This window comes from Poecilia latipinna, unplaced genomic scaffold (assembly GCF_001443285.1).
Source record: "Poecilia latipinna isolate Pla-1442-1.1 unplaced genomic scaffold, P_latipinna-1.0 Scaffold439, whole genome shotgun sequence".
NCBI lineage: Eukaryota > Metazoa > Chordata > Actinopteri > Cyprinodontiformes > Poeciliidae > Poecilia > Poecilia latipinna.
This window is the reverse complement of record NW_015113055.1, coordinates 277,338-302,106: the sequence shown is the minus strand read 5'-3', so window position 1 is coordinate 302,106 and position 24,769 is coordinate 277,338. Positions and strand designations below refer to the sequence as shown.

At 38.8% G+C, this 24,769-nt stretch overlaps 2 protein-coding genes across 5 annotated transcripts in view; both read left to right on the top strand.

The window, feature by feature from the left end:
* The window catches only part of abl2 (c-abl oncogene 2, non-receptor tyrosine kinase), a 31,590-nt gene extending 14,040 nt beyond the window's left edge, over window positions 1-17,550 (top strand). Inside the window, exons 1-11 of one of the 4 annotated variants that reach the window (XM_015038373.1) lie at window positions 1,671-1,889; window positions 2,088-2,216; window positions 6,197-6,492; window positions 6,594-6,866; window positions 7,024-7,108; window positions 7,223-7,400; window positions 7,496-7,680; window positions 7,978-8,130; window positions 8,494-8,583; window positions 8,800-8,958; window positions 12,384-17,550. In XM_015038373.1, coding sequence (XP_014893859.1) covers window positions 1,775-1,889; window positions 2,088-2,216; window positions 6,197-6,492; window positions 6,594-6,866; window positions 7,024-7,108; window positions 7,223-7,400; window positions 7,496-7,680; window positions 7,978-8,130; window positions 8,494-8,583; window positions 8,800-8,958; window positions 12,384-14,179 — 3,459 coding nt within the window. In that variant the 5' untranslated portion in view covers window positions 1,671-1,774 and the 3' untranslated portion in view covers window positions 14,180-17,550. Of the gene's footprint in view, window positions 1-1,670; window positions 1,890-2,084; window positions 2,217-6,196; window positions 6,493-6,593; window positions 6,867-7,023; window positions 7,109-7,222; window positions 7,401-7,495; window positions 7,681-7,977; window positions 8,131-8,493; window positions 8,584-8,799; window positions 8,959-12,383 lie in introns of those variants that run through there. The other 3 variants (XM_015038372.1, XM_015038370.1, XM_015038371.1) reach the window with 3 other exon arrangements.
* The window catches only part of osbpl9 (oxysterol binding protein-like 9), a 61,131-nt gene that overhangs the window by 1,314 nt on the left and 35,048 nt on the right, over window positions 1-24,769 (top strand). Inside the window, exons 2-3 of the mRNA XM_015038374.1 lie at window positions 19,284-19,403; window positions 21,520-21,570. Coding sequence (XP_014893860.1) covers window positions 19,293-19,403; window positions 21,520-21,570 — 162 coding nt within the window. The 5' untranslated portion in view covers window positions 19,284-19,292. The remainder of the gene's footprint in view (window positions 1-19,283; window positions 19,404-21,519; window positions 21,571-24,769) is intronic.

The window sequence follows — 24,769 nt, the reverse complement described above, 5'->3', positions numbered from 1 at the left end:
CAAGAAGAAACTTAATTTAATACGTGTTGATCTGCCAAAGCAGGGAGATTATGTTGTCTTTATGGTACAGGGCATGGCCAGTTTGACATCCTCACTCTTAAGAGAACATGTAACAGGCAGCCTTTCAGCCAGCTGAGTAACAGGGAGCAGCTACAGGTAGGGGAGGAATAACGCTATGGTAAAGCTGTACGATCTCTCTTAAAATGACCATAAGGATGGTATGTGGGAATCCTTTAGCTGTTCTGAAACCATAACTTTTCTAAATTTTGGTTACTTTGGTAACCATTTCATATCTATACATGGTAAACTCTCTTAATTTCAGCTCTATGCTGCTACATACACACAAGTTTAACTTCTCTCCTTTCCCTTTAGCTTCATAGAAGGTTTTTTGTGGAAAAGTATGAATGTGAGTATTCAGTATCATCTGGTATCTGTACTAGACACATGTTGGCAAAATTACACAAAAAAATTCAGAATACGTTCAAACGTATTCTGAATTTAGGTTTAGGTTGTTTAGCCTAAACCATGTCTGTCTTCTGCTTCAGAGTTCAATTATTCTGTCCAAAAACAATATAGAAATGAGCCATCATTCATCAATAGTTTTATATATGAAGGTGTTAGAAAAGCAAAGTTTTCGCAGTGTTTATAGAGTAGATCACAACTTTGAAAATGTTGACATGAGTAAAAGTTGTGGAAAAGGGAAACTTCAGAAAAAAATATTTTTTTAGATAAAATATTGTACTATATTTACAGAATTTGTTTTGTTCACTGTATTAACTTCTCATCTATTTATTTATGGTGCTTTTTTTAAATAAACAGCTGAGCTGACTTAGTGCTGAACATGTCAACAAAAGGAAATATGCAGTTATTGTATTTTAAAAATGGCAAAGAACTGATCACAGCCTGTTTTGGATGATAACACATGTTTTGGTTTCCCACTGGTTGGCCAATATTAACTACAGATTATTTCTTATTGAGCTTTTGCCTTACTCTGTTTACCTGCCTGTTTCAAAATAAACTTGGTTTTGTGAGCTCTCCATTGACGTAAAGGCAGATCAGCTGATCAGTGTTGATCAGCTTGAAAACAAATAGTAGCAAGATTGTCAGGTTTGAAGATTACGGAATAGAGTTTGACTAATTGTCCAGCAGGAATCTGTAATGGATCAGCTGGTTTCAGGGTTGAACCTCGTTTTGTTATTGGTATGATTGTTGTTGGGCTGGGGCTTTGAAAGTGATTAAAACTTGTTCAGCAAGGTTGTGAGAGTTTCAGCGGTATTCCATGTATCTTTTAGTTATTTGGTAAAAAAAACAAAAACACTTTTTGACAAATGAGGTCATGTTCTGTTTGAAGGGGTTATGTGGATGTGTTTTGAGACATCTATTTTTGAGAAAATTAAACCAGTATTTCTTTAAACACCACTGTATCTTTTGCCTCAAGTCATTTGCTCATTTAGCGATTGTTCGCTTTCCTCAAATGAAGTCCTCTTCTAGTCATTGAGCAGCTGTTCAGACACGCAGGAGCTCCAGCAGCTGCTGTACCAGCTAATCTTCGTGTGTGTGTGCGTGTGCGTGTGTGTGTGTGTGTGTGTGTGTGTGTGTGTTTTGGCACCCATTTAGCGTTGTTGCTCCTCCCTTTTCTTTCTTCCTCTCTTATATACACACAGATGGAAAACAGTCCTACCTCAGATCTCACCTGGCTCAGGCCAGAAGCAGCAGTCTTTTCGTGTGTAGTCGGTGATAACAGAGCTCTTTGTAGAGCACATTGGGTAAAGTGATGCTTTTGAGGTGCCTTCAGGCAAACAGCAGCTTTGAAGATGAATGGGCAGCTCTCAGCGGCCTGCAGCTTCGCACAGGGCTCAGTCAGGGGACTGATGGAGCAGGACAGAAAGGTAGACAATCAGAAGGAGAGTGTTTTCATTTCTAAGGTCATCAGACTTAATACCACAGCTCTGGATTAGAGAAACTTACTGTGATAAGTTTCTCTGACTTTTTTCTACATTTTCAGCACCAGATGCTTATTTATTTTATTTTCTGAGCCATTGATTTGTGCCACTTGCTAACCCTTAATTTCTCCTTTCTCCCAGAAGTTCTGACCGAGGCAGTGCGATGGAGCTCTAAGGAAAACCTGCTGGGGGCGACTGAGAGCGACCCCAACCTCTTCGTTGCACTTTATGACTTTGTTGCAAGTGGGGACAACACACTCAGCATCACCAAAGGTAAAATAATCTGTAACATAAACTGAAGATGTGTGTTTATATTGTGGCTAGGGGTGCACCTACCAATATTTAAGAAGCCTGACCTGCCAATACCATTTTTTATTTTATTTTATTTTTTTTGGCCGAAATGTTGCTAAATATAGCGAGAAACAGCGCTACAGTGAGGTGACTGTTAACTGCAGACATGACCTGGTGAGTGGGTCTGTCAGTCAAATCTTCCTTAGGCAGAGCAGAAGAAGACAGTGGCTGATTTTTAGACCTTTGCAGAGGTAGATAAGATGGTTGCATTTGATCGGTTTCACATGCAAGTATCAGCCAATCTCCCAAAATTAAGGAAATCTGAGCCTATTTATCAGTGCACCCACAATAGTTGTATTAAACTGGATCTAAATTTACAAACTGAATTTAATGTAATGGATGGAAACTCAATACTCTCACCTTACTACATTCTTTAAGTCTGTCATCCCATAGGTTTGGTACTTAGCAACATCATTGACATGTTTTTTAGGTTCAGGTATTTGTTTTCCATGACTACGTTTGTTCAGCACCCCACCCTTGAAAGAAACACATCCTGTATGAATTTTGTTACAACAGATCAGAGAGAAGCGTCATCACTGTAGTCATCCAGGTAGATCCACTGTTTGCCATTGAGACATAATTATGTCAGATCAAGCTTAACTTAATCCAGGGGAATGTTCTGTATCAGCCACACCTACACCTCATTATATAAGCAGATAATGTAAAGCTCAATTTATTTACTCCTCCATTGAGCTTTTTTTGTTTTTGTTTTATCATTTCCTAAAGTTGAAAAAAACAACAACTTTTTTTTGAAGAGGTAATCATATATTCTCTATTATACATCCTTAAGGTTTTACACAGCAGGAGTTCATTTGTCGATCATATCATCGAGGACCTTTACAGTCTTTTATGTGTCTATGCACATGTACTGTACGGTTAAGTTTACGATAATTTTCTTCCCCTTTTTGTTCATTTTAAACCAATAAAGGGTTGAAAATCCATTGAGATTAAAAACCTTTTCGAATGAAGCCCTGGCCAAGAAGCAGCAACAAAAAGTTAACAAAAAGTTACACAGTTAACTTTTTGTTAACTGTGTAACAAAAAGTTACACAGTTAAAATAAAATGACAGACTATGAAAAACAGGTAAAGGTCGTTGAGCAGTAAATGAAGTAAATTCAGTAAGAGTGAGATGACTTAACAGGTCATGTTTTACAGCACATTTAATGGCATAAAAGTCAGTTTATTTCTCTCAATTTTCCTCTATTATGGTTGTTTTGTGTATTTTCCTTAAATACATTTACATGAAAATACTCTCCCAAAATCTGAGATGTATGAAGTGATTAACTAGAAATCAGACCTTGACATTTTTTCCTCAGTCGGCTCCGATTAGTTATTTGTGAAAAGTTATTTTTTTTTACCTTAGAAATTCTTATCCATTAATTGGATCAAATACATAAATATCTACATTTTTATTCAATTGAACACCTTAACCCACTATATTTACTTCATTGCCTTTTTTTGTTAAATGAAAATCTAATACCAATTAGTTGTATATGTAGGCCTGTTATAAAATTGTCCCAGTAATTGTTGAAATAAACATAAATGTTGTTTTGAGACCATTTTCAAATAATATTAATAATGACATAGTAATGCTAGCTCTTGCTCTATCAAAGACCTATCAAAATCTGATTTTGTAAAGAGCGCTCAACACTGGAACTGGAAGATATCTTAAATATCCAAAATTAACCATAAAAGCAATAATTAAAATGGAAATTAAAAAAAGACACAACTGAATCCATAAATAAAATGGATTATGAAGTCTCTGCAAACATCGTCCTTCAAAAATATTAAATCATCAGAATGGAAATTGAGCTTGTTTATCATACAAATAATTGCTTATTGCAACAGGCAACAGAACCCACAGCACATCTTCTTTTTCATAGTATTTTCTTTAACTAATCAACAGAATAATTCAACATTTGAATTGTCTGGTTTGACCTCATAGTAAAGAGTTGCACACTCTACTCGGCATCAGTATCAGAGATGCTCTCTTACTGATGCAGATTCAGTCAGATTCAAACACAGGCAGGCTCACGATACTAACAGATCTAAAGTCTTAAACGTGGCAGTCTGTTAATTCATCAGTTTTAGGACTTCCTGTGCCAGTTGCCCGGGATGGAAATGATGTTTAGACCCTGACTCATGGAGTGAATCTGAGATTTCTTCCCACATGCCAGCACATGTGTCCTCCCAGACTTGGCTGCATGTGGAAACTGGCTGCCTCTAATGGCTGCATTAACATTAAATCAGTTCAACTGTAATACTAACAGGTGAATGAGCAGCGGAGGAGATCATGTGTCATCTTTTCCTCTATCCATCTAGCATCCCTCCATCCTTTCATCTGTCCACCGGTTTGTCCATCTATTCTGTCAGCCTTCCATGAATCCATCTATCATCTGGTCCATGTATCCATCCTCAACATTTGCTTCTCAAAATTTGAGTACTGGAAAAAAAAAGGAAAAAAAAAAAATCTTGTAAGCCGCAGATACCCATTGTGCGTTTTTTCTCAGAATTTATTTGCTTTATTAGAATATGTTGCTCTGAAAGCTGACCTGTTAGGCAAAATTAGATTTTTTTGTACAATTTCCATTTGGGTTTCTACTTCTTCTAAAAACAACCTACTAAAAAAATGCCCATTTGTCTTATGGCAATAAGTTAATATATTTTGGTGTCTGGAAAACGGGCAGTTTCAAAAACCTCCCGATTGCTAAGTTACAATCAATGTCGTTACCCAGCAACCCCAGTTGAGTTCCTGCTGGTTTTACCTCTGTATATGCTATACAATGACTGCTGGAAAAGACAAATGTTGTGCTGTTGACTTACTATTCAGAAACCACTTGCTACATTGTTGTTGGTTGTGCAGGAGGCTCTACTTTTGCTTTTCAAACATGTATGGTTGTATAATTGCGGCTCTGTTTGAGGCCATTTTCACATGAGAGTGTAAAGGTTGAGTTAAGAGGCGCGACCAAAAGCCTCTTATTTAGATTTAAAGTCACAGGAGCTCTAAATAGGCAGAACTGATCACACTAAAATCAACTTATCCAAGGATGATTTTGTGCCAAAAATGTAATGAACATGGTTTGTATAGACCTATCCTAACCTGTTTAAAGAAGCGTAATATGTCAGCTTTCTCTTAATCTCTTAAAATACTAGCAACTGCTGCTTTTTTTTATTAAAGGAAATACAAAAGTCATTACCGCAGAACACTGCTAAAAGTCCAATTAAGCAGAATGTGATAAATTACAGACCTTCTAATTGAATGAGGACAGTGAGTCAGTGTAGCCAGAACAGTTTCTAAATGTCCTTTCTGTTTTCATTTGTATGATAGTCATTGTAGGTTTAATTGGATTTTAAAATGAATCATTTGATTTCTCATGTAGGATCCACGCAAACTCCATTCATCTCATGTCGACCTATGTCTCTTAATATGTTTTCATTTTAACCTGCATCCAGCAGGCATGTCCCAACCTCTGTTCTGTTCAGTGTTTTGGCTAACCGATGCCTCCTTTCAGCACATTGGCGTCTCCACTCCCTCATGTGCCCTGCGCTGACGTCAGACAAAGACAACAAACAAAGTCGCTACATGTCTGGGTTTGCCTAGCCCTGTATGACTGATGTTCGGTTCTGTCACCTCCATTGTTGCAGCAGTGTTTGATCTAGTTTTACAGGCAGGTGTGTCATCTCCATGACACCTTTTCTGTTAGACTGGTACTTAAAATGTTCTCGCAATCTGGACTGGAACTGCCTCCAAGGACCAAAAACTGGCAGAAATAATCAATGTCCAAATTGCTTCTGAGACTAATTCAAATCCTGACTTGTTCTCTGGTAGAGGTTGTTCTTGTGATGCACCCTGTAATCAAAGCTACTGTCGCTAATTTCAGCTCATTTGTTTTGTCTCCAGGTGAGAAGCTGCGTGTGCTGGGCTACAACCAGTCTGGAGAGTGGAGTGAGGTGCGGTCGAAGAACGGCCAGGGTTGGGTGCCCTCCAACTACATCACGCCCGTCAACAGCCTGGAGAAGCACAGCTGGTACCACGGGCCGGTCTCCCGCAGCGCTGCAGAGTACCTGCTTTCCTCCCTCATCAACGGCAGTTTTCTGGTCCGGGAAAGTGAAAGCAGCCCCGGCCAGCTGTCCATCTCTCTGCGATACGAGGGGAGAGTGTACCACTACCGGATCAACACGGCCACTGATGGAAAGGTAGAGCCATGACTGTTTTGATTGAATATTCTTGTTTTTACGTCTCAAAATAGTGTACGTCTAAAATTCTGACCTTCGCTGCTTTCCGCCCTTCCCCTCAGGTGTACGTCACGTCCGAGAGCCGTTTCGCCACCCTGGCTGAGCTGGTCCACCACCACTCCACCGTACCTGATGGCCTGGTCACCACGCTGCACTACCCTGCACCCAAATGCAACAAGCCCACTGTGTATGGCGTTTCTCCCATTCACGATAAATGGGAGATGGAGCGCACAGACATCACCATGAAGCACAAGCTGGGAGGAGGCCAGTACGGGGAGGTTTATGTTGGAGTTTGGAAGAAGTACAGCCTCACTGTGGCTGTCAAAACGCTCAAGGTTGGAACCGAGTATTCATTCATATGTGAAAACTATTTGCAGTGACTGAAGTAGCAGAGATGGATGGAGCATCATAAGAACAGCTGTAGATCGCCACCTGCAGGTGGTTGTAGGTATTGCACATTTCCTAATCTTTTTCCTTTTTCTTCCTGCGCAGGAGGACACTATGGAAGTGGAGGAGTTTCTGAAAGAGGCGGCGGTTATGAAAGAGGTTAAACACCCAAACCTCGTTCAGCTACTGGGTAATTATTAAACAGCTTGTTCGCTTCAATGTTTTTCATGCTGGCAGAAATGCCACTTTTTTTTTTTTTTTTTTCAATGAAAGATTGTTATTCGCTCATTTTTTCCCCACACAGGAGTGTGCACATTGGAGCCTCCTTTCTACATTGTGACAGAGTACATGCCACATGGCAACCTCCTGGATTACTTGAGAGATTGTGAAAAGTCTGAGGTGAATGCTGTGGCGCTGCTCTACATGGCCACACAAATCTCCTCTGCTATGGAATATCTGGAGAAGAAGAATTTCATCCACAGGTATGCGTGTGGTTTGGTGCGTCTGCAGATATAAAGACGGATGGATGGTTTTCCTGCCATTTCCTCAAATTCTACTCCTAAACTCTTTTCCTCAGGGACCTGGCGGCAAGAAATTGCCTGGTGGGTGAAAATCACGTTGTTAAAGTTGCGGACTTTGGTCTGAGCCGCTTGATGACCGGCGACACTTACACTGCCCACGCCGGAGCCAAGTTCCCCATCAAATGGACGGCACCGGAGAGCCTTGCATACAACACCTTCTCCATCAAATCTGACGTCTGGGGTGAGCAACCTCCCCCCCCCTGTGCATTTATCCATATTTAGAGGATTTCAAAATTGTTGTTCACTTAGTTTGTTTCATTTATGTAGCTCTACAAATGCCAGGTCAAGTTTATTTCCAGTCATACAAATCCAGTTTAGTTTAAATCAGTCCATTTCAGTTCAATCAAAGACTCGGATCAACTTCCATATTGTCCAACCCAACTGTAATTGTAATACAGTGCAATAAAATAAAAAAACTAATAAATCTAAAGATGTGCTGGATTATCACTGACCTGTCTCTCTCTCTCTCTCTCTGCAGCATTTGGTGTGCTACTGTGGGAAATTGCCACCTACGGCATGTCTCCATACCCAGGCATAGACTTGTCTCAAGTGTATGATCTCCTTGAGAAAGGCTATCGCATGGAGCAACCAGAAGGATGTCCCCCTAAAGTTTATGAACTAATGAGAGCATGTAAGTACCATCTGTCTTACATATGACCTATTGGTTAAAATGGTTGTGCAACACATTTGTGGTGTTGCACAAGTTTGAAAACGAGGCACAGTAGCAACTGCATTCATTGACGTTGCTATCCAATGCAACATCTGCAAAGCTGAAACAATAACGTAAAAACTTGCAAAAAAAAACAAAAAAACAACAACTTTGAACTCAAAACTGTTGGTAGAAATGTGGATTTACAGAAAATACTGAGGTTAGCAAATACAATCGTTATAGTGAAACAGTATTTTTGACTGCTGTCTTTTCTGTATCTAATTTTCTTCTGTTTATATTGGAGATTTTTTGTATTAAAACCATTTGTTGTATCTTTTCTGACAGGCTGGCAGTGGAGTCCTTTAGATCGACCTTCATTTGCAGAGATACATCAGGCCTTTGAGACAATGTTCCATGACTCCAGCATTTCAGAAGGTAATAATCACTTTTTCTCAGTTGCTTATCAATTCTTAAGCTTAAACTTGGTTAGCTGAAGCCTGAAAATCATCATATTGATTTGTGTAGATACAAAAATTTGATTCTATTAGCGCTTACAGACTATCTTTTAGAGAAATCTGCTGATTGTATGTGTATCTGTAGCAAAAAATTGGCATAAATGTAATCTTTTTTTTTTTTTTTTCCCGTCTGCAGAGGTTGCAGAGGAGTTGTGTAAGACGGCGCACTCTGCGAGTCACGACATGCCCCTGTTGCCTTCCAAATCCCGCACACTCCACAAGCACACGGAGAACAAGGAAAACATCGAGGGTGGGCTGGACGGCCACTCTGACCACAGCACCCACAGCCACTCAGGTACAACCAGGCATGCCCGCGCTCTCACCACACCACATTACGGTTCTGCAGGCTCTCCTGACAACAACGCTGCCGACACGCAGAAGCAGCTGCAGCGCCGCCAAGCACGCCGCCTCAAAAGACAGGCTGTGATTTTTCTCACCAGCTCGTCGCTTCACCCAGAGTCTGTCAAAGCTTCAAAACGCCTTGATGACCAACACTTCCAGTGAAATAAAAATGTTGTGTTCAAACACACTGTTTTATGGTGCCCAGTCAAACAAAACTACAAATCACATCCTAAGCTGTAAAAATGTAACATATTTGATAAAAAAAAAAAAGAAATTGGCAAAGATCTGCAATAAAAGAATTGGAAAAGTGCTGAATTGTGTTTTATCCTTGGGATAATGGAGAGGAAAATGCTTGATAGAAGCTTCTTGATCTCATTACCCTTTTAGAGCATCTTAAATCAAAGCTCCAAATAAACCTGAGGCAGTTTCTGTCTTACCAGCCTCCTGAGATTTTTAAGTTTACTTTTTCAGTCTGTTTGGCTGATATGTCTCTGCTGTACCTTAAAGGACTCTCATCTAAATCCTTGTTTAACTAAATGTAAAAATCTGCATGGCTTTCTTAAAGTCCTCTACAATCTTTTCTGTGTATATTAAGCAGTTGAGCAGCTTTTTTCTTAGCAATGATTTGCACACATGTATATGTTCTGTTAATCTAACTTGACATTTATTTGTATTTGTTGCATTATTTTATTCCTGTTCCAAACCAATGCTTTGTGACTGTAACAAATGTGTTCCAGATAGCACATCTAATATTTAATGTAGATAACTCATTGCTTATTTATTGTATTTAAATAACATTTTGACATTTGCATGTTTTTTTTTCTGTTGGCTCATTTGTGTGTTAATAACGGCTCTTGAATTTTCTTCCCTTTTATGCATTTGAGTTTGTTTTTAATGATTTTTATAAAATTAAGTCAAGCACAAAACATGGCAAAAACAAATGCCATGTTTACTCAGCCCCAAAATCCTAACACCCATGAATCAACCAAATAGCAAATGTGATGGTATGAGGAGAATAAGCACAGTAATAAGGATACATTTGTGAGTTTTATCTTTCAATAAATGTCAAAAAGAGCTACAGAGTTGTACAAAATGTTGATGCAGTCCCTTGGAGAGAATCTGTCCACTAACATTTGAAATCCTGCATTTCTTTGTGATCCACTTTAAAAATCAGTCCCATTGAAACAGTCTGTCTTCTTGTTAGCAGGGTTGAAAAGGGACAGTTAGGTAGTGATAAAGCTAAACAGTAACTCTATATATAAACACACTTGACCTAATATTTCATATGTTGTGTAAACAGTTTGTCAGTCCTCTAGCACATATTGGCAAATATTTTTCTCATGCTTGTTTGGGAAGATCAAAATATAAAATGTACCCTGGTCCAAAGATGAACTGTAAATCTGTATAAAAATGTAGTTGGATTTCTGGCCAAGTGTATATATGTATATATATATATATATAAGCAAAAATATGTTGAATGCATGTTGTAAGAAATGTTCAACACTTGAAATATAATTAAGATTCATTTGACTGGTTTGAATTTAATATAGTGTGAATTTTTTCATTCAATATAAGAATATATAAATATAAACAGTGTTTTTCATTTTGATTTATGTGCCAATATATTGTTTTTTTTTGTTGTTTTTTTTTGTTTGATTTGCTTGCTTAAAAACTATTAATATCAAAGATATCAAAACTACACAATGTTACAAGCTCATATACTATAAATTTGACATGCATATTTGGAAGCAAAGCTTCTACTTTGTGTGATTTCAGCTGCTTCTCTGCTGAAATGTTGGGAAAGCCTCTTCTTTAAAAATTGGGAGTTAATGGCTCAGATGAGGGGCAAGGAGTGAAATGGGAATGTTTTGTTTTTGACCAGCGTAGTCAAGGTAGTGTTTTAAACTCACAGCTTTTGTATTTAGCTGAGATTTTCCCATTAAATTTGAATTTTTTTTTTCTTGTATCATAAAGTCAAATACACTAATTGTTATCAATGAGTTTGCATTTATAAGTCGCCACCCCTCATTGAATGTTGAAAGCCTTTTAGCGGAAACATGCTGCAGCTCCCAGTTTGGATAATAATGATTAGCATTATAATCATTAATGGATCATGTCCGTAAATCCCCTTGCCCCCAAAATGATTTATATTTTTACTTTTGCGGTTTGAACTATTTTTCCACTGTTGAATGAATGGAAAAAAATTGTTATTGCTCAGTTTATTTAAAAATATATAATTGAATTCAGTTATTTAGGGCTCTTGTAGGGATGGGTCAGATTGTGGGAACGTTTTCAATCCTTTTCTGCAATATTTGGCTACAAATCTATCACTGTGTTCAGTTAGGCCTTCACAAAGACAAATACTTCTCTAAAAGGGTTACTTCACAACAATTGTATTCTGTGAAGCATTACAACACAATACTTGCATTTATTCTTGTTTCGAAACAGATGCTGCATTTATTGACATCATGTAACCAAAAGTGGTAAATATGATCCAACCACTGAAGTGAGAATCTCAGTTTATGGGGTTTGGAGCCATTGTTAATATCCGCTTTTTCTCCATTATTATGAAAACGTCTCTTATTACTGCCTATCCCTGCTGATTTAGTAGTACATTTGCATCACTTTATGCAGCAGTTGTATGGAATAACCCAGAATTTTAGAGCATTATTTGTTGCTGCTGGGCTATGACTGTCATTGTAAACCACTGATTATCTTACAAATGCTTTTGATTGTCGCATTTAATCACTTGACATGAACCACAAACTATACTTAAAAATTTAGGTCAGTACTGCCCATCACTCGTTAATGTTTGTGACTGGTTCGCCAAAATAGTGGCTTATGTAACGTAGGATGATTCATAGTATTTGTATTAATATAACATAATTATTTTGGAATCTGCTTTAACCACATAGTTGACAACGTTTCTCTAAATATAACGGCCGCATCTTGCAATTTCCTTTTACGTTATGTCTGACTCATTTCCTGGCTAAGGCAATTGTTCACCACTCTGTGCTTGCATATAGGTCAGCGAATACCGCTGACCTCTGGAAATGTTGGAACAGAATAACTCATCCATCAGATCTCAGGATTTAATTTGAGGATGTTTAATTTATTATGTGTTCTGTGAACAACCTGTAAATCATTGAATTGGTGTACATCCAAGCTGGCGTTGATTCATAATTTCCATTCACTCTTCTGCCATGCTTTAATTTGCTCACGACTCCCACGGGAGGAAGGAAAAGCTTTTCCCTAAGCTAATACGAGTGGCATTAATGTATGGACATCGACTAAAATAACTTCCCATCTCTTCCTTCTTTGATCAGACATGTATGACCTCCTGAGATTGTAATTTATTTGTTTCCCCTTCCTCCTCAGGTTGGACTTCTTTGTTCGGAGGGGACGGCCGATCAAGCAGCTCCCCAGCTCTCCCAAGAAAGCAGCAACCTCGAGATAAATCTCCCAGCAGCTTCTTGGAGGATGCGCAGGACATCGGCACATTCACCCGAGACCGCAAAACTGGCTTCTTTAGCTCCTTCATTAAAAAGAAGTCTACCTCCTCATCCTCTTCGCCGTCTTCCCAGGTGCAACAGAACCTTCCCACGCCTCCCAAGAGGAGCAGTTCCTTCCGGGAGATGGAGACGCAGCCTCACAAGAAATACGAACCCACGGCTGACTTCAGCGCACCTCCACCCTTGCCCCAGTCGGACAGTTTAGGGGGCTTCTCTCCCTCTCACTCCCACGCGGAGACCACCCAGTCCCAGTCTCGCTGCTGTGGGGCCGCTTTCGGACAGAAACCGTCCGCCGGGGGCCTCGGTTCTCAGCTGACGAGCGGCAGCAGCTGGAGTGGACTGGCTGGCTTCTTCACCCCCAGACTCATCAAAAAGACCCTTGGGCTTCGTACTGGAAAAACAGCCTCTTCAGATGAGAGTGGCATAGTCGGAGGACCGAAACCTTTCCCTAGGTCCAATTCTACCTCCTCGATGTCATCTGGGCTGCCGGACCTGGAGCGCATGGCTCTGACTTTACCGAGGAACCGCAGCGCAAAGCCGCCTCTGGAGAGAACTGCCTCCACAACCTCTCAGCCGGAGAACGGGGCCGCTCGTCCCTCCGAAAATTTGTTGAGAAGGATGGATGAGGGAACCGCGCAAATCAGGGATAGGCCAAAAGCCAAGCTACTACCCCGGGGTACTGCTGTAGGGGTGAGGGCGCCTGGGGTCGGGGGGGAGGTCGGGGAATCAGAAAGTCTGTCTCGGGTGAGAGACGGCAGAGAGGAAGGTGGAGGGCTGGACAGGCAGCAGAGTTGGTCGTCTCCTTCCAAGAACTCCAGCTCAACTCATAACCACAAAGTCCCGGTCCTCATCTCCCCGACGCTGAAGCACAGCCCAGCCGATGTGCACCTGGTTGGGCTGGACTCTCAGGGGAATCGCTTTAAGCTGCTGTCTGAGCACCAAGGAGAGCGGGACAGGCCACGGCTGGTCAAACCCCGCTGCGCTCCTCCTCCTCCCCCGACCCTACGCGGTCTGCAGCAGTCCTACAGCTGTGACAGCGAGGACCAGGTCAGTGGAGCCCCTGTGGAAGTGAACGGAGACGCAGTAAAAGGTCAGAGGTCAGGGCGAATGTCAGGAGGAGCAACGACAGGTAGACCATCAGTGCCACCACCACAAGTGCCTCCTGCTTCTTCATCCTCCTCCTCCTGTCCTGCGAGCACCAACACGACTCCCACCAAAATGGCCAACGGAGCTGCTACCACCGCCTCCTCTTCACAAACAGCACCACCTGCTGGCTCCAAAATGCCACTGCGGCGGACCAGGCAGCAGGTGGAGAGGGTGCCCCTGGAGAGGGTTAGCCGCGAAGCCCTGCTGGAGTGCGCCGAGAGCCTCAGCAGCGTGCTCAGCAGCGTGCTCAGCGCCAGCTCCGACAGCCCCTCCAGCAGCCAGGTTCTGGACGCCGGCCACCAGCTGCTGGACTGCTGCTCAGGTTACGTGGACTGCATCCCTCAAACGAGGAACAAATTTGCCTTCCGAGAGGCAGTGGGCAAGCTGGAGCTGAGCCTGCAGGAACTGAGGGCCTCTTCTTCTGGAGGCGGGGGCCTGAGCAGTGTGGGGTCCAACACCGTGCTGGACAACCTGCACAACTGTATCAAAGAGATTAGTGATGTAGTACAGAGGTAGCCACTGTGATCACACAAACCAACACATCTACTACCAGGCAAATCACTTACAGTATATTCCGATTTTTATTTTTATTTTTTTATGTTTCTGGTTCAGCTATTTGGGGCACAGATTGAGATAAATCTCTACAGTACCTCACAGAATTCACTACAAAACATGTTTTTATTGTTTACAGAAGCCTGTTTCCTGAAATGCCAGTGTGGTCACTAAGTTGTTGCTCTTAGCTGTACATATTTTGAGAAATGTTTCACTAAACTAAATGTGGTTCAAGTCACACTTTGCAATGTTTTGCTACAAGTTCTTCTTTGGCCACAGAAAGCCTCTTTGTTACCTGAATGAGTGTATGAGCTGTGTGTGTCGTCAGCCAACCGGGTGGGGAAGAACTCACCCTGCTCATCTGTTGCATACTTAGAACAGACAGGGATGGTTGAGGGCAGTCTTAAACTCATTGTTTCATAAGTATGTGGACCATCAGCTGGATGGATGTATTGTTTCACAGTGAGGAATTGTGTGACCATAAGCCATTTTTCTAAAGCCATTGGGAATGTAAGGATGTGGAACCAGCATCAGGATTCAGTAGCATCCACAACTTGGGGTGTCAAATTTAGTGTTTTCTGTATCAGTTTTCGGCTCTATTTATATTTCACTCAGTAGCCAGGATTTTGGGGGATTTTTTTCCCCAACATGTCATAACTTTTCAGAACGACTGAAGGGGAAACATACTTTATGCTAAAATCTAATCAGGTCAAAATAAAGATACACATAAGATTACGTATTCCCCAGACATAATCCCAGCTTGATTCTTCTGCTTCTATGAGTGATATCTTTGAAAGAACAGTACATTTCATCAGTAGTAATTGATTTACTTACTAATGACAGACAAGATGCTGAAGTATCTGATCCGTTTTGTGTCTTAGACGCTGCTCCACCTAAAAGTTAAGATAATGAAATATTTTTGACAAAACAACTTGAAACACTCATAGCTTTATCTTTTGTTCATAAAGATATATCTGGCCGGATACATACAGGTACAGTTTCTTTTTAAAAAGACTTGATATTTTCATATGGAGCAGTTTGCTAAAATAATAGCGTAATTTTAGCTTGTTTCCTCTGTTTTCATATGACTCCCTAACTGGGCTGGTAACATATTCCAGTATACAGAGGAAGTATTTTTCTGTACTTCTCAGTTTGATGCTTTGCTTTAGACATCATAAATGTTAAGGACTGGTGTTTCAGCTGCTCTCTACTAAACTCTGTCTTTATGCCCAAGTTAGCTTTGGCTGCACAGCAGTCATGTGACGTAGACAGAACGAGGGTGGAGCAGCAGATATTCTTTCTCCTTCTGCGTTGTCATAGAAGTAAAAACACTGGGATGGTCGGTATGTTGAATCAAAAACATAATGTTCACCTAAAAATGTGCATATGAAAGTAGGCATAGCTCACTATTTTCTGAAGACTGTAGATCAACGACAGCTATCAACAGTTGAGTTCCTTTGGGGAATCCTAATATAGATAATTTAAAAATCACTGAGACAGGAAGAACATCTGAGATTGGGTTGGGATTATAAAGGAAGTCCCGCATTTCATTATTTAACCATTATGACTGAATGTAGCTGAGGTTTAGACGGTGACAAATCCTGAACATCCCTGAAATATTTCAATAAGAAATGTTGAAAATGTTCTTTTTATTCAGATCACATAACAGTTGGGAGGTGGAAAGCACAGGATGGCAGCAGGTTGACCTGGACGTGTTTTCTTTAAGTGTCCTTCACAGGATGGGCAGTGCTGGATTCCCTGTAGCCTTGGAGGGCCCCAGTGCCTCAGATTATTTAATGAGTGCAGAGACCTACTTTACACCTGTCACACAGGACTGAACTCTCACCAGACTAAACTGCAGTACGTCTTTAGCACATGAGCGACACGTGGATTTATTTGACTTAGAGAGAGAGAGAGATGCTTTTTAGAATGTATGAATTTTAACTAAATTATTTTTGTTCAAAGCACAGGCATATTTTGAGAGGAAAATTATGGAGATTTTTCATTTATTTCTTCAGATTTAAAAAAAAAAAGAGTATGTGTGTCGATGGCTTAAAGAGAAATGTTGTGAGAGATCTCTTTGAATGTATTAACCCTCTTTCCTGAACCTGATAAAATGTTTAACTTTTGTCTTTGTTTTCCTACAGTGCCATGTTTCTTTTACACTTCCAGGCCCGTACTCTAATTATGACCAGTCTGAAGACAGCTGCTCTGTTTTTAATGAACACTCACAGCACACACACACACTTCTAACAATTCTCTAACATGATTTGGTTTTGTTGCTTCGGTTCTCACCTTGATGTACACTGGAAAAGCCCTCACCAGTTGAGTAACAAATGGCAGATAAATGCAACTGAATCTATAAGCACCGAGCTGCATAACTCTTTAAATACTTTTCAGTTAACCTTAATTGCATTTTATGAGTTTCATTCTAATCCACCTGTATCTTTGGGGAAATAGGATCCTTTATGATAAAACTTTCGTTTCTATTCACTGTGAGTTTTAAATAACACTTTTCATCATTTTTGGTGCCTTTTTGTAAGGGGGAAAAAAAAATATGTAAAGGACAGGATGATTGCAGCAAATCACAGCGAATGTCTGCTCTTCCATTATGACTTATAATTAGATCATCACTACATTTCATTTTATTACTAAATGGTCAAATGCAAACTGGGAACCACAAGGTGCTCTTTTTTGTTACGAACACTTTTAATGACGCTGCATAAGCAAAATGATACACACAGCCATGCTGCACTAAACCCAAACTGCTGTTTTTGTCTCAATCTGAATATCCAAATTTGAATATGTATAAATATGTTTCTGACTGCCATTCTGGCTCGCTCTGTGTCCGTTACTTTGTTTTGTGGTGTCACCATGGAGCAGATTTCCTAAAAAGCCTTATTGAAAACAAGTCTGTTCATGATGTTTTTCCTCCTTCAGATCCTACGTTTAAATCTGTTTTTCCTATCCAACCACTACAATTCCTGTAATTGTCATCGTCTGTTTTTATCTGTTGATCCTTTTATGCAGTGTGTCTTTTCTTTTCTCCTGTCTTCTCTGTTTTTTGGGGTTTATCTCTAAAAGGCGTGCGTTCACATCATTATACCAAAGGCCACGTCTTCAGTTGGATGAGTGCAATGTAAAATTAACACAAAAACACCAGAGTGGAATATGTGAATCTAAACAGGGATAAAATGTCAGATGTTAACATGACTTTTTTTATTGTACAAAAATATATTTTGTGTTTTTTTTTTTATTATTTAATGCTCACATTATATTACTGTGAAGTTCTGCTTATCAGTGTTAAGCCTATTGTAAATAATAAAGATATTGATGAATGCTGTTGTATTTTTCCTTTAAAATGTATTCAGACTGAGCTCTTTTAAAAGCAAAACATTCAAATTTATTTGAACAGACACTTAGTATTGTAAATGAAAATGTTATTTGATAAGACATTCACTGTACTGGAAATCAACAAATTTATTGTACAGACTCAAATTTACTTAGATTGATTTAGATTTAGATTGGATCCCTTTGAATATGATTAAATTTTACAGTTTAACAAATTCTGTATGCTTAAATGTTATAGGTTAAGAGGCATTTATAAAAACAAAATTAGTGCCAATAATTACCTAAACACCATGAATAGGTAGTCTAAAATGTTAATAATCCCAATGGGATTGATCTGAAGGCACTATAAAGAGTGGTCAGCGTCAAATTCTCTGCTTATTTAAAGTCACAATGGAAGATGGGAAAATCAGTGCTGGAGTTCAAACTGAGAATATCTTATTTTAATCATAAGTAGCCCAGACTACCATCAACCAGAACCTAAATGAAAGACAAAAACATCTCAACATACAGCACTCCGCACCAGCACTTGGTGCATTTAATTTCAAGTAAAAAGCCTTGAAATAAATTATTAATAAATGTGTGTTATTACAGTAGAATCACCTCACATTGATCAAACTAGAGAGGGTGTCCCTAGATTAGTAAAAATAGTAATTAAAAAAATGTATCGCAATAACACCTACAGGCACCCTAAAAATCACTATAAAAGTGAAGCTTTTTCAGTCCTACCATCATAAACATAAGCATAAATATTCCAAATCATTTCTAGAACTTGAACTCACCAGGTGAAAACTAATATTTTCAGCTGGAGAAATACAATGTGGCTCTAGACGAATATGCGGAAAAGCACATTAATCCCCGTTGTACAATGGTGGATCTCTGATGTCTTGTTAAAGTAAATGGAAGAAAAATTAAAGTAAACATATAGTGGCTACTGTCTGTAGAAAGTAAATGGATTTTCAGTAGGATATAGTATACATGGCCAAATCAATACAGAAATGATTCACTAGATTGGACCAAAACCACTTACTAATTTAAATATTATGGAAAGTCTGCATTGTGTGATTTATAGTTCTATGATTCCAGAAAACTGCAGCAATTCTGAAATGCAATATTCTTTTAAATTAAAAACCCGCTTGCTTAAAGTCATATTAATAAAAACTAGTACATCATTTTCTTCTGGATTGCAACTTTTCATTACTTCTCTTTAGCTTACCACTGCAGCTTAATGTTTTTGTCTTTATATTGTGTTGTGTTTATATTATGTAAAGCCCTTTAAATTGCCTCATTGCTAAAATGTGACGAAATAAACTTGACAAGTGAAATCATTAAGGTAACAAGCAGCTATCTTAATGTAAAATTCCCCCACAGAATTAATCTTTGCAAATTTTCTAAATTTACTATGTGTGTTTATGTTTTTGCAATAAAACGTGAATTTGTTTCAATGCTTTTTATCCATCTTTGCCCAAGCCAATCTAAAAATGTAATCAAAGTTTATCATTGCTGCTTCAAAGTATTTCAGAACATGCAAGTTAGTTAAAGTTTGATTTGTAATTAAGAGATATATAGCATTATACTTTTATTGAAATGTGGAAACATATGAGTTATCCCTGGGGATAATAAAGAGGACTCATCATCATAATCATCATCATCATCATCACCCTCCTCTTCCTCAGCATCCTGGCTCTCACCATATGCGGCTCCGCCCCAATCGTAGCCTGTTGTAAAGATGGCGTCCATCATGGAGGGGCCGCTAAGCAAGTGGACTAACGTCATGAAAGGATGGCAGTACCGGTGGTTTGTTTTGGACTACAACGCCGGGCTCCTGTCGTACTACACGGTATGTTCAATTCCACTGTTCGGTAACGGTTAGAGTGGCCGACCGACGGGGTTAAACGGTTAAATATGTCGCTGGTTGTTGAACAGAAGTGAGATAAGGCCTTATGTTTGTCTGGAGTTGGGAGTATCAGCTGGCTTGAAGAGGCGGGTCTATCTGATGACTGAAACGGTCTTTGGCTAATAGCAGTGAGCTTTGAGGAACAACTGACGAATAATGTCGAGCGTTTGGTTGTTACTTCCGCTAATGCAGCTGGCTAACACGGCTAACAGCAGGAATGCAGGCAGTTTTAAAATCATTGTTAGAGTCAGTTGGGAATAATAAGGCTGTTGAAGAGGTATCTGTCCTCAATAATTAGTTAAAAGTCCAACACTCACTGGTTTGGGAGTATTCTGTCGTTCATTATTTTAATAAAGACCTCTATCTTTAACGACTAGGACGGTGGGAGGAGAAGCTAGTTAGTTTTTGATCAGTCTCATTTCAGTGCGCTTATTGTTTAGACTTCAGTTTCATAATTTCAAATCACGTCAGTGTTGTTAACCGATCAGTTATCCGGTTTGTCCCTGCCGCTCAGAAAGTTCCTAATGTAGCCTTTTGTCTTCTGTACACTGAGAACCACATTGGCTTCAAGAAGTACACTGAATACATAAAGATATAAACTACTGCATGGCAGAAATGAGGACAAACGAATTTGACAAAAAGAAAAAAACCAGGTTAAACTTTATATTTAGGAAAATAATACTACAGATTGGAAACTAAGGGTTATTAGTGGCTTGACACTAAAAGAGAATATTACAGCCAAATGTGATGATCTGTTGCTTAAAAAAGGAATAAATATTGGGTGTGTATGCAGATAATGTTTCCTTGGCTTTTATTGTATTTACTCTAATGTGGAGTTTATTGGGTGAGATTTTAATTGACAAGTTTATCTGTCTAAATTTAAGATGTCATTTAGTATGGAGCTTTTGTATTGGGTTACATTTTAATTTAATAGCAAATGGGACCACAAATATTTTTAAAGATCTTAAGATGATATAATTAAGTTAATTTAAAAAAAAATGCAACAGTTATCCTTGATTCTACTAAAACAATATGGCATTCATGATTATAGTTCTAATAGTGTCATGTACAACTAATTTATTTGGACCTGCAACAGTTACTTCCATGCATTTCTATGCTATCTTATAACATTATCATTTGGTCATGTCAGTTGTCTTAAATTATTTTAATGAATGCTGAATAGTCATTCCCAATAATAGTCCCCTTTTGTTTTTTTGCTTGAGTAACTCCAAACAAAAATGTTGTAGTAGTTACTGAAACCTGTCAAGCAAATTTTTGAGCATTTTTATTTATCATCCTTTCCTGAAAATGTCTCAGGAATTGAACAGGTTCTCTCAGGTGAACCTCAGCTTTTGTTTGCAGATGTGCACAGCTTTACCCAAAGGACGTTTGTTTGCCGTTTGTACTTTGCTTTTTGACAATAATGAGAACAAATCAGGAGTTAGAGTAGCCACAGTAAAAATGCGAAGCGTCGTATTCAGTGTCTTGTATTCATTTACCTCACTTACTGTAACTGTAGACTTCAAAATTCAGTGTAAATAATGTCTGGTGCTGTCTAGAGAAAATTTGACTTTTGCATTGGAAAACACTTCCAGAGTGAACAATCGTAATGAAAACATATCAAAGCCATTTGGTTATCTTAGTAATAGTTAATGGTGGTCTTTTAATTTTGATGACACTTTATTGACACAAACACTTGCTTTTGAGGAATGAACCACCTATTTTGAGCAAGTGACTCACTTTTGCAGATTATCAACTAGGTTTTGAAGTGTGTGCTAATTGTTTTGAGAAAAGCACTAGCTGTTTTGTTCATAGTGTTGTGATAAATGCACCAAAGAAACTGAGAAAAACTCTAATAGGATTTTAAACAATTGGAGTGATATGAAGGAAAATGTTCTTGCCTTTTTTTTAAACAAGAGAGCCTTGGTATAGCTTACAAGCAGTCCATTTGAATGAACAAACCCAAGCAGTTAATCAGGTCTGAACATCTGTCAATGGAATCTAAAATTGTGCAGTTTTTTGTCCAATGCAGTAAGTTGTTTTTGTTCTTGTTTTACAGTCTAAGGACAAAATGATGCGAGGATCCAGAAGAGGCTGTGTGCGACTCAGAGTAAGATCCTCAAAGTCCTTTTTGCTTTTGGCTGTCTCAGCATGTTAGACTGCACTTTCCAGTATATACATTTCTAAAAAAAAAAGTCTCCTGGGCATCAGGAAAAAGCCACAGTTCCGAGGGCTGTTTCCTAAAAGCAGGATTCAGAAATCCAGGATAAGAGATAAAGCCAGACTTGACAAAACATAAGTTCATCCTGACTCGTTTCAGGAAGGTCAAGCCCGGCTCAGGGGGTGCGACTATGTCAAGCCTGGTTTAAATGAGTCAGGTGAATATGTGTCCAGAGATTTCTTCAAGAGACCATGAGATCGATCCGAGCTTCACTGATTTCACAACAGATAAATTGCGTACGCAACATGTTTTGATGGAGAATTGTGAGCATGTTGCACTCCCAGAAGGAAACACTGACACGAGCAAATGATGGGGAACCAACTGAATGCATAATTTGCCTAAAATATATATTTTCTAATCACAACTTTTAACTAAACAGTCATTCAATGAGGTGCCTATCTTTTGCTCAGGTCAAATTTAAAGTTATAAATGATCAGTGGAAGTCAATAATGTAATGTGATATTTGATAGCAGATTAATTAATGTAGTTTTTTTTGTTACACATCTTATATTTATACAGAACAAACATGAGTGGACTAATGAGAGATTAAATGTAACATTTTGCAGTATTTGGGAAGTGTGTGGATAAAATGTTGACTTCACTTTACTAGTGACATTAAAAATTGTTCATGTGTCTGGACCTAGCCCAGGCCACTCAATATTTCTCAAGATGCAGTCTTGCTTCACAGATGACCTGAAGCAAAAGGATGTGTTAAGGTAACTTATTGCACATAATAATGTAACAGGTGATGCCACATGGTGTCGCTTTTAGTGTTTATCGCTAGTTTTACCTATGGTAAACTTCCTGTTTGTGTTTGGTGCTTTTGTTTTGAAAGGGCAACTAACTTCCTGTATAGCTGTTAGCAAAGGTAGCTTAACGGCAACCAAAATGAGTTGTGTAACGAAGGTTACAAAATGTATTTTATTAGCAACCTCTGATAGAGGCACCAGATATGTTTTTGTTATAAGTAAGTACATATTTAAGTATTATGTCACTTAAACTGTTGATTTGTTATGCCAAAACTAAAGTTATTTTAAGTTATGAAAGTTACTTTAAGTTAAGAGGGTTTATTGCCATTAAGACTAAAAATCCATCAGTAAAGTATACACTTGACTTTATTACAACACCTTTCCTTCTTTATTACCCATTTTTCAAATACTCTCAACGCGAAATGCTCTATTAGGCCTTTCTGTCAAACTTTAGTGCTGGTTGATTTTTTTATTTTTATTTTTTTAAAGACTACGAAATCACTGACCAAACAGATTGAATCGGCGTGACCGCTGACTGAACAGACGAGGATTAACTAACCCTGGCTGTTAGCTTGGTTAGCTTGGTCTGGATCAGGCTGGCGGCACAGGATAAATCGTTATGGTAACCACGCGCTACTGCTTTTGTGAAACCGAATCCAGGTTTAATTGAGCCAGGATATCCAGAACATTCCGGCTTAATCCGCTATCCTGGTTTTGTTAAACAGCCTCTAGGGCACGCTGCAGTATTTTCATGCTTCAGCTTTATCCACTAGATGGCAGCAGATGCTTCACTACCTTCAATGTTTTGTTTTTTTTTTACAGAAGAGGATTTTTTTGTTTTTGTTTTTTGATATAACACGCCACCAAGTTTTAAGTCTTACAAGAATAACTACTAAATACCGATCTTCACTTGTTTTAATCGCAATGATTTAATTCAATAAAAACGTTCACCAGTTTCATTGTGTTGGTGTTTAGTGTTCTGCTTTAGTCTGATCATCTTTGAGAATTATGTCAGTCATTTGGTGTCAAGGTGCCGTGTGGAAAGATCAGTTTGTTAGTCAATATGTTGTGTAATCTAATTTTATGTATTTAAAATGCTTGTGTACAGGAGCGTAGCTCACATTAAGCAGATTGTCGGCCGCTGTAGTGTGTCAATCAGCCAGTCCACTGCAGTTTGTTGAGCTTTATCAGCTGAATCTGTTTATGTTGCATATTGTGTTGACACTACTTTGTAAATGAATATATCAAAGTTCAGTGTCGACATTTAAAAACTGATTATAAGCTGCTTTATCACTTTCAAATCTTGTCACTCTTCTCGTAAATGGGAGGAAGCATCTTCTGCAGTTTCTGGGAAATACAGTGTAATTTGTTTTCATTTTTTTCCTGGGACAAAGTTTTAAGTTGGAGATGTAGCAAAGGTTTGATACTCACCATTAACATCAGAGACACAATTTTTAAATACTCCACAGGAGGAAGAACTAATTTATTGTTTAGATACTTTTTTTAAATTTCTGGTTTTCTTGTAGGCTGCTAATCTCAGATCTAAATCTGTAAGTTTTGATTTGGAGGTGTAAAATGTTGTTGTTTCTGGTCGTTAACATTTTTCTTTTGAAAAGCTCCACGAGGCAGCCTAATTTTGCTTCCAAAAACACTAGTTTAATTTCAGTTTTCAGTGTAACTAAATTGCACAGAGTCGTAGGACTAACACTGATTGATTGACGCCTGTCATTAAAACAAGCTATTTTAACTGGATGCTGGTTTTCCACACATTTTCTAATTAATAGTCACAGCATTCATTGTGATTTTTCTTTAGCAGATTAAACGCACTTAAAGAGGATTTTCATCTTTAAGTGTGTTGAGTGCCACACACTCGCTCAGAATGAGACATTGCTCCAAAGTCAAACACTTGGTGCAATGAAATAGGCTTCCTTGGAAAACCTTTTGCCACTTGGTGTTATAAATTGAATTTAACTGTGTTGTTCTTATAGCTACAAAAGTATTGGAAAGTATTTATTTGAATTTGTAAATGTTTTCTACACATGGGACCTGCGTGTCTTGCTATGTGAATTCAAGACATTCGTGACATACCCATTACATTTTAAATGTTTATTTTTGGTGGAACATTGTAGAAAGTGAACTTTTTTTTTTTTTTAACTCAACCTAAATTTCAAAAATATTCTACAACCTTCCAGTTTAATTTCATCCACCGTGTCCAGTGGTGCTTGTTCCCTTATATTATTTAGCTTTGGGTCACACCCGCCCTGTTCCTATTGCAGAATTGAATGTCCCAGCCAGCCAGTGGGCTGGATCCCTGCGGTACTTTTTTTTTTTTTTTTTTT